At 40.7% G+C, this 10,579-nt stretch overlaps 1 protein-coding gene across 1 annotated transcript in view; it reads left to right on the forward strand.

Annotated features, from left to right (window-relative positions):
- Positions 1–7,999, forward strand: part of LOC311506719 (NACHT, LRR and PYD domains-containing protein 3-like) — a gene marked incomplete at both ends in the record, with an annotated part of 31,738 nt that extends 23,739 nt beyond the window's left edge. Inside the window, 2 exons of the mRNA XM_084570789.1 lie at positions 6,056–6,229; positions 7,822–7,999. Coding sequence (XP_084426915.1) covers positions 6,056–6,229; positions 7,822–7,999 — 352 coding nt within the window. The remainder of the gene's footprint in view (positions 1–6,055; positions 6,230–7,821) is intronic.
- Positions 8,000–10,579: the final 2,580 nt, after the last annotated feature.

Consider the following 10,579-nt stretch of genomic DNA (forward strand, 5'->3'; position numbering starts at 1 on the left):
GTTTAACTTTTAACTTCATCACCTGTGCAAATACCTTAGACATTAAGTTTGTGCCCTGGTCACTTTGAAAAGAACTTAATAAGAGCTTTCACAACAGGTTTTACTTTGATGTTGCGCAGTGGGACGGCCTCAGGATACCGCGTCACAGCACACATCACAGTCAAAAATATACTGATGTCCAGATTTAGTTTTTGGCAGTGGACCCACACAATCTATCATCACCCGTTCAAATGGCTCTCCAAGCACCGGAATTGGATGCAGGAAGGCCAGCGGAACAGCCTGATTGGGCTTCCCCACATCTTGACATGTGTGACAGGTGCGGCAGTACTTCACCACATCGGTTTTCAACCCGGGCCAAAAGAAGTTGCACAACCCCCTGTCTTCGACCCTCTTCAGTTTGTGTATCAGCCTCATGTTGGTGTGGATGATGCTGTCATCTACCTGCGGCACCGTGCTCACTCTCACCTGGATTCAATTCAATTCACTTCAATTTTATTTATATAGCGTCAATAACAATACAAATCCTCTCAAGACGCTTGACAAAAACCCGGCCTGAAACCCCCAGAGCAAGCCTGAAGGCAACGGTGGCAAGGAAAAACTCCCTTTTAACAGGAAGAAACCTCGAGCAGAACTCAGCTCATATGGAGGGACCCATCTGCCTAAGGCCAGCCGGGTACAGACAGAAGAAAGAGAAAAGAGAATAGCAAAGAAAGAGGAGAAGAGAACAGCAAGATAAACATACATCTGTCATAGATACACATATCTGACTAAAGCGTACATGTGGAATCTTATGATACAAACTGATGATGTTACATGACAGTTTGAAAATGTAAGAGGAATCACAGGCAGGTTGGAGAATTGTTCATTCAGGTAGGAGTGGATAACTGCAGGATTCCATGAAGACTGGGTAGGCTGATGAGACCACGACAACAGATGTAGTATGGAGCTCCACAGGAAACGCACAACTCCAGGCCAGAGATACTCACAAGAAGAGAGAGGAGGGGAGGGGAGGGGAGGGGGGGAGGGACACACAGCAGTAAACATTCTACATAGTAATAGCACAGAATAGCATGACTAGTAGTAGATAGGAAATTAGAGGGCAAGAGCTCTGTGCCAGAGAAAAGAAAATGGAGGATACGAGAAAGGAGAGAGAAGAAAGAAGGAGGACATGTGTTTGGTGCATCGTCCCCCAGCAGCCTAGGCCTATAGCAGCATAACTAAGGGATGGTTTAGTCCAACCCTAACTATAAGCTTGATCAAAAAGGAAAGTCTTAAGCATGACCTTAAAAATAGAGAGAGTGTCTGCCTCCCGAACCCAAACTGGGAGCTGGTTCCACAGGAGAGGAGCCTGATAGCTAAAAGCTCTACCTCCCATTCTACTTTTTGAAATTTTAGGAACCACAAGTAGGCCTGCACTTTCAGACCGAAGTGATCTGTTGGGATGATATGGTATAATGAGGTCTTTGAGATACAATGGAGCTAGGCCTTTAAGGGCCTTGTATGTAAGGAGGAGGATTTTAAATTCTATTCTAGACTTTAAAGGGAGCCAGTGAAGAGAAGCTAAAACTGGAGTAATATGATCTCTCTTGCTAATTCCTGTCAATGCTCTTGCTGCGGCATTTTGAATCAATTGGAGGCTTTTTAAAGAGCTATATGGACAGCCAGACAGTAATGAATTACAGTAATCCAGTCTGGACGACACAAATGCATGAACTAGTTTTTCAGCATCACTCTGAGACAGGATGTTCCTAATTTTGACGATATTACGCAGGTGAAAGAAGGCAGTCCTGGTCACTTGCTTTATGTGACATTTAAAGGACATATCCTCATCAAATATAACACCAAGGTTTTTCACAGTAGTACTGGAGGCCAAGGTAATGCCATCCAAAGACACCACATGATTAGATAATGAATCTCTGAGATGCTTAGGACCGAATACAATAACTTCTGCTTTGTCTGAGTTTAAGAGTAGGAAATTACAGCTCATCCAAGCCTTTATGTCTTTAAGGCATGCTTGGAGTTTAACCAGCTGATTAGTTTCATCTGGTTTCATAGATAAATATAGCTGGGTATCATCTGCATAGCAGTGAAAGTTTATGCCATGTTTTCTAATAATCTTGCCTAATGGCAACATGTATAACGTGAAGAGTATTGGTCCTAGCACAGAACCCTGAGGAACTCCGTAACTTACTTTTGTATAAGTTGAAGAATCATTGTTGACATGGACAAACTGGAATCTGTCAGACAGATAGGATTCAAACCAGTCTAATGCAGTTCCTTTAATATTGATCTCACTTTCAAGTCTCTGTAGTAAAATATTATGATCAATAGTATCAAATGCAGCACTAAGATCTAGCAGAACAAGTATAGAGACAAGTCCACTGTCTGAAGCCATGAGGAGATCATTGGTAACTTTAACCAGAGCTGTTTCTGTACTATGATGAACTCTAAAACCTGACTGAAACTCTTCAAACAGACCATTCTTGTTTAAGTGGTCACACAACTGATTAGCAACAACTTTTTCTAGAATTTTGGAAATAAAAGGAAGGTTGGAGATTGGTCTATAGTTGGCTAAAACATCTGGATCTAGAGTGGCTTTCTTGAGTAAGGGCTTAATTACAGCAATCTTAAAAGACTGAGGCACATATCCTGTTAATAAAGATAAATTTATCTGGTTCAATATGGAGGTGTTAATTAATGGAAAACCTTCTTTGAGCAATTTAGTTGGGATTGGATCTAGAAGACAGGTTGATGGTTTAGATGCTGTAATTGTTGAAGAGAGCTCAAGAAGATCTACTGGGGAGAAGGATTCCAGATATTGACAAGGTCTTACAAAAGTTTCTAATGTCACTGTACTTACATCTTTGACAGCTGTTGGAAGGATGCCTTGAATGTTTTCTCTAATGCCAACAATTTTATTAGTAAAGAAGCTCATGAAGTCATTACTACTGAGGGCTAAAGGAATAGATGGCTCAACAGTGCTGTGGCTCTTTGTCAGCCTGGCTACAGTGCTGAAAAGAAATCTGGGGTTGTTCTTGTTTTCTTCTATTAATGATGAATAATATGCTGTTCTAATACTACTGAGAGCTTTTTTATAAGTTGTTAAATTATCTTTCCAGGCTATGCGAGCTTCTTCAGAATTAGTGGAATGCCAAATTCTTTCTAGCTTTCGGACTGCCTGTTTTAAACAACGCAACTGTAAATTATACCATGGAGCTAGCCTCCTCCGATTCATGACCTTCTTTTTCAGAGGAGCAACTAAGTTTAGAGTTGAACTAAGCGATGCTGCACTGCCATCGACAAAATAATCTATTAGTGCAGGGGTTAAATTGTGGTTGCTGTCGTCCACAACATTGGTACATGGCACTGAGGTAAATAAAGAAGGAATTAATTCTTTATGTCTAGTTACAACATTGTCAGATAAACATCTACTGTAATGAAATGTCTTTTCAGTTCCTGTGTAATCCATTATTGCAAATTCAAAAGTTATGAGGAAATGATCAGACAAAAGAGGGTTATGAGTAAATACTGTTAAACCTTCAGTTTCTATGCCATATGTTAGGACAAGATCTAAGGTGTGATTAAAACTGTGAGTTGATCTATTTACATTCTGAGAAAAGCCAATTGAATCTAATAATGATGAAAATGAGGAGCTAAGGCTGTCACTGACAACATCAACATGGATGTTAAAGTCACCTACTATAATGACTTGATCTGTTCTAGGAATTAAATCACATAAAAACTCAGAGAATTCAGTTAAAAACTCAGAATAAGGAGCAGGTGGGCGATACACCACAACAAAAAGAATAGTTTTTTGCGTTTTCCGGTCTGGATGCGGAAGACTAAGAGTAAGGCTTTCAAATGAATTAAAGCTCTCCTTAGGTCTAGGATTAATAGATAAATCAGAGTGGAAGATTGCTGCCACTCCTCGTCCTCTACCTGTGCTTCTAGGAATATGATAATTACTATGACTGGGTGGCGTAGACTCATTTAAACTAACATATTCATCATCCTGTAGCCACGTTTCAGTCAAACTAAATAGATCAATCTGATGATCAGTTATCAGATCATTCACTAAAAGAGATTTGGATGAGAGAGATCTGACATTTAAAAGACCACATTTAATTTTCCTATTCTTCTGTTCTACCAATGAACTTGTACTGATTTGAATAAGGTTCCTATGAGAAACTCCTCTTTTGTTAATTTTTGGTTTAAATAATCTGGGAGCAGACAGAACATCTATAGAGTTTATAGAGTTTAGGGTGTGAGACAGTCCTAGAGAAGCGGCAGAGAAGTGTGTAAGACTACAACTTCGCCTCCTGGTCTGAACTCTGGGTTGTCATGGTTTCGGGGGGTTAATAAAATCGGCCATATTCCTAGAGATGAGAGCAGCACCCGCTAAAGTGGGGTGGATGCCATCTCGCCTAATCAGACCAGGCTTTCCCCAGAAAGTGTGCCAATTGTCAATAAAGGCCACGTTGTTTGCTGGACACCACCTGGATGGTGGGAAGGGCTCTGTGAGGATCATGTTCTTTGATTTCTCCAGTGCTTTTAACACCATTCAGCCCTTTCTGATGAGTGAGAAGCTGCTCAGGATGGGTGTCAGCTCTTCCATTGTCTCCTGGATTACTGACTACTTGTCTGACAGGCCCCAGTTTGTGCGGCTGGGGGGCTCCCTGTCTGATACTGTTGTCAGTAATGTGGGGGCACCACAGGGGACTGTCCTGTCTCCATTTCTGTTCACCCTTTACACCTCTGATTTCCAGTACAGCTCTGGGTCCTGCCACCTGCAGAAGTTCTCTGATGACTCTGCAGTGGTTGGGTGTATTCGAGATGGACAGGAGGTGGAGTACAGGACACTGATCGCAGACTTTGTGGAGTGGTCCCAGACAAACCACCTACTCCTGAATGTGGACAAGACCAAGGAGCTTGTCATTACTTCAGGAGGAAGAGGACACCAGTGGAGCCCATCACCATGCAGGGCCTGGATGTGGAAGTAGTGGACCACTATAAGAACCTGGGAGTCCACATGACCAGCAGACTGGACTGGAGGGACAACAGTGATGCTGTGTACAAGAAGGGACTGAGTAGGCTCTACTTCCTGAGGAAGCTTAGGTCTTTTAATGTATGCAGCAAGTTGCTGGAGATTTTCTACCAGTCTGTTGTTGCGAGTGCCCTGTATTTTGCTGTGGTTTGTTGGGGGAGCAGCACCAGCAAAAAGGACATAAGTAGGATTGACAAATTGATCCAAAAGGCTGGTCATGTGATTGGCAGTGAGTTGGAGACGTTCCCCTTAGTGAGGGACAGGAGGACACTGAACAAACTGCTCTCCATCATGGACAATCCGTCACATCCATTACACCACACAATAGAGGGGCAGCGGAGCTCATTCTCAAACAGACTGATCCAGCTCTGCTCCAACACTGAACGCTACAGGATGTCATTCATACCATTCTCTGTCCAGCTGTACAACAACTCACCTTTCTGTAACAGATAACTCCATGTTATTCATGTTAATGGAAACTACTGCATCTTACACCTTACCCTGTATATATAATTTATATTCATCCTTCTCTACTTCTTGTACATTTGTCCATATGCTAATATGCTAATTTGTACATTTTTGCTTATACTATTTTTATTTTATTTTACTAGATTTTATTTTTCTTATTTTTATTTCTTCTTATTTAATCTTTTTTTTTTATCAGTGTTTTTTATGTACAACTAAGCTACTGTGACCAAGCAATTTCCCTTGTGGATGAATAAAGTTTATCTTAGTAAGTCTAAGTCTAAGACAACAAACAAGGAAAAGCTGTGGCCAGTTGGGAGATGAGGAGGATGAGGAAAATCCTGCTGCCAGCGCAGACCCTCCATCTTGGGCATAACTCAACGTAAAGAAAAACAAAACAACTAATAACCATTACGACGACAGGCGTAACAGTTAGTTGTTAAAGTCAATGAAGCTGACACAGTAATGTTGAGTTGCACATTTAAAACCTGAACACATCTAATCATTATTTATCTACGTCTTTTTTTTTTTTTTTTCTTTATTCAGATTGAATGGCTGCGGTTTGTCAGAGATCAGCTGTTATTCTCTGGTCTCAGCTCTGAAGTCCAACCCCTCCCATCTGAAACATCTGGACCTGAGTGGAAACAAGCTGAAGGATTCAGGAGTGAAGCAGCTGTGTGGTTTTCTGGAGAGTCCACTCTGTAGACTGGAGACTCTGAGGTTAGTTCACTGACTATATGTTACTGTTGTAGATCTGATATGTTTAATGACCAACTGAACCTCATTTATGTTCATCTAGAAGTTTTAATGAAGATGTCAATTTCTATGGGATTAAGATAATTCAATAATCTGAAACTGTGAAATTTTTTTTTGAAAGTTTGAAACTCAGTGAAAGTTTGGATAATGTTTTAAAAAGCCTGTAAAACATCCTGAGCCCTGTAAAATATTATTTTACCTCAGTTTTCCTCACGTTTCTCTTTCTGATGCATTTTGAAACTGAAACCCGAAAAAACAGCAGGAGACAAGGACATGCCCTTCATCAATTTTCAAAATAAAATGGCACTCTTTAGAAGAGGAAGATTCACGCTCTCTGAACTGTTTTGATCACATTTTCTCAGCAGTTTTCAGACCTGGAAAACAAACTGATGCACCAGGAGAACAGAGACACTCTGAAAACATGTTGAAGAAACACTAGAAAAAATAGTTCTGCAGCTATGGAGAAAGAGAACTCTAACACTGACTTGGGGTGCTTCACCATTTCAACACAATTGCTTCAGATTGATTCAGTGGTTCAGAAAGCTTCGGTTTCTCCATCACTACAGTGAGCAGTGTGCAGCCGACAGCAGCACCCAAGCAAAGATCTGGCACCGTATGGAAACGGAAGTGAACAGATGCCAGGAAGTGACGTGACAGGGAGACAGGTGCTCTCTGCCCACCTTTATGCGTCATTCTCCCACGGCGATTGGCTGGGACTGCAACACAGCTGAAAGTCACCAGGACTAATCCCTACGTCCTGCTACACCTTCATAACATTTTATGTCAGAATTTGTCATGATGTTGATCCCATCAATGTCCTTTTGTTCAAGATGAGTGTTTGTGGGAGAAACTGTAGAAGATGTCCACTGTTAGTGTTGTGCCCCGTCTAGGGGTGTCTAGGACACAATATGATTTAAGACCCCCGTCTTCCCCAAGTCCCAAGTAGCCACCAAAACACTACCAAATGCAATATAAAGGAATAATTTATTTACAGAAAATTAAACTATTTAACAATGAATGGATGGTATCTTCGGTGGACTAAGGCCAAAATAACAAACAAAACAACCCTACTTAGAAATAGATACATAACAAATGCAAACAAAAGACAAAACACTTACCTCCCTACCTAAATAAACAGGAGAAAAAAAAAAAAAAACTGGCAGTCCACCCCTACTACTCAAAGTAAACGAACAAACAAAACTCATGAACAACAAACAAGCAAAAGCTGTGGCCGGTTGGGAGATGAGGAGGATGAGGAAAATCCTGTTGCCAGAGCAGACCTGCCATCTTGGGCGCTTATATATATGAGGGAGCTCCGTGCTGCAGCCAATCAGGAGCCAGGACCGGGACCTTCCCACCAATCAACTCAGAGGCATTGCACACACCTACTCAACGTAAAGAAAAACAGAACAATAACTAATAACCATTACGACGACAGGCGTAACAGTTAGTTGTTAAAGTCAATGAAGCTGACAGAGTAATGTTGAGCTACACATTTAAAACCTGAACACATCTGACTCTTCATGATTTACCTACATCTTTCATTCTTTATTCAGATTGGATAGCTGCAGTTTGTCAGAGATCAGCTGTTATTCTCTGGTCTCAGCTCTGAAGTCCAACCCCTCCCATCTGAAACATCTGGACCTGAGTTACAACAACCTGCAGGATTCAGGAGTGAAGCAGCTGTGTGGTTTTCTGGAGAGTCCACGCTGTAGACTGGAGACTCTGGAGTAAGTTCTTTGACTTACATCTTTATTCCATAACTGAACCTCATTTATTTTCATATATGTATTTTTTGTTCTTCAAACTAAAGACAAATACAAACACATTTAAATAACTCCATACTGTTGATAGCTGCATTCTGGTCAACACACACAGATGAGATCATGTGTTCAGATGCAGGAGTTTGAGGTGTGTTTAGTGTCTGAGCTTCCTGTTGTTTCATCATCATTCAATCGCATTTGATTTGGAGTGAAACCTGCTGTGATCGTTGTATCAGTCCATTCTCTCTGAAACACAGCTCATACTGTCACATATTACTGTCTGTAGAAGACACGATGATGATCCACAATAATGGAAGGACAAAGTCAGTCAAGCGTGTCTGGTTAGATTTTATCTACATCTTTTATTCTTTATTCAGATTGGAGTACTGCAGTTTGTCAGAGATCAGCTGTTATTATCTGGTCTCAGCTCTGATGTCCAACCCCTCCCATCTGAAATATCTGGACCTGAGTGGAAACAACCTGAAGGATTCAGGAGTGATACAGCTGTGTGGTTTTCTGGAGAGTCCAGACAGTAGACTGGAGACTCTGAGGTCAGTTCACAGACTGTCTGTTACTATTGTAGATCTGATATGACCAACTGAACCTCATTTATCTTCATCCAGAACTTTCATCCATAAAGATGTAAATTTCTATGGCATCAAGACCATGCCATAATCTGAAACTGTGAAAGAACTTGTTGAAAGATTGAAACTCAGTGAAAGCTTGGACAATGTTTTAGAAAGTCTGTAAAACATCCAAGTCCCTGTAAATATTATTTTATATCAGAGTTTTCCTTCTTCTTCGTCACTCTACTATTTTAAGAGTAAAAGAGTAAAATTGTATTTGAAACTCTGAAGGATGTATATTTGCAGTTGTTACGGTCTCTAATGCTCAATAGACACATAACATATAAAAGGGACACCAGACAAGAATTGGAGGGTCTACAAAAAGGGGACAAACAAACTCAAGGAACCAAAAAGGACTGTAGGTGCCAGCCAAAAAGATCAAAAGAGGAACTCGGACACGAGGCCAGGCCACATAGGGCCGTAGGACCCCGACCTCACCCCGACTAAATTAAAGTGCTTAAACTAAACCTAAACAACATGAACAAAAAACGAAAACAGGACTACCAGTCACCTACAATCCAAACTAAAATAATAAAGAAATAATCCACCTGTTAAAGGACAAAGAAACATGAACAAAAACCTGCACGCCGGCGTTGTCGCCGGCGATGGTGAGAGAGAGACAGAATGAGAGAAAGAGCGAGCGACGCTTGCACCGCCTCCTTCGCCTCCTTATGTAGTCTCCTCCAGTACCTGAGCACAAATGAGATTCAAGTGCTCAGCAGGCCAGGGGAGGAGTCACCAGGAGGAGACGAGAAGTCTTGTTTACTGAGTCACATGATCTCAGTAAACAAAGTCTTCCATCCACTGAGAGCTGCTCCATAGCTTCAGATTACTTTCACTTCTCAGTTCAAACTAACCATCAACCATTCCATCTACAATCATCTGAAGTCTGTTCTGTTCAGCAGGAGGTTTGGAGCAGATAACCCGCTGATCTGATCTGTTTGATAGATGAACAGAAAAATCTCTTCTGTTTTACATGTCAGATGTTGTTTTCAAACTGTGATAACTTCCAGGTTTATATGAGGACATGATAGATTTTTGATTTGATGACACTGTGCACATATAAAGTATGTTTACTATTTACAGAATTGTTTAACTTTAGGACAGACTGTTTCCTGTTAACACTGTCCAAAAAGAAACACTGTGAGAACAAGTATGAGAAAATATCACCTCGAAGTGTAAAAAACTCAAACAGAATTTTTTCAAAACACATTGAATCAGGTTTAGTTGCATATAATATGTCTTTCTAATGTCTGGTGAGTATGTTTATGTAAATGCATTAATGTTTTATTTTCAAGCTGAAAGCACTTTGTCACTGTGTGTTCCTCTACCTCAGTGTGGACCCTTATGAAGTGGACTGGGTCAAGTCAAAGCTTCTGAACCAGGGTGAGTGTCTCTGAATTTCCACTCTGTGAAACGATAAGAACTGAAACTGAACTCTTGTCTTTTCTTTTACAGATGCGATTGATCTTACTTTTGACCACAAAACTGTGAACAAACATCTCCTCCTGTCTGAGGGTAACAGGAACATGAACTACTCCCAGGAGTCTGCTCAGTCACATTTCACACCTGAGGTGATAACAGAAAGAGGAGGCCTTTCATACAGGTGAGACATTTAAGGTTTGGAGGTTATCAAGAAGCCCAGTGGAAGCATTGTCATTTTCTGTTCTCTCAAACTAATCTTTCACTTTAGATATTCCAAAACATTTTAACAATTTAACACGTCTGATTCTGATAGAAATGGTGTTTGTTGCTGACATTATTAATAATAATAATAATAATACATTTTATTTATAGGCGCCTTTCACGACACTCAAGGTCACCGTACAAATTGTTTAAAATAAAACACACAAGCATAATATAGAACACTTAGTTACATACAAATGACAGATAGGATGGGAGATAGAAGTGAGACTATGGAATGG

The sequence above is a fragment of the Chelon labrosus genome, assembly GCF_963514085.1.
Source record: "Chelon labrosus genome assembly, chromosome: 2".
NCBI classification, from domain to species: Eukaryota; Metazoa; Chordata; class Actinopteri; order Mugiliformes; family Mugilidae; genus Chelon; species Chelon labrosus.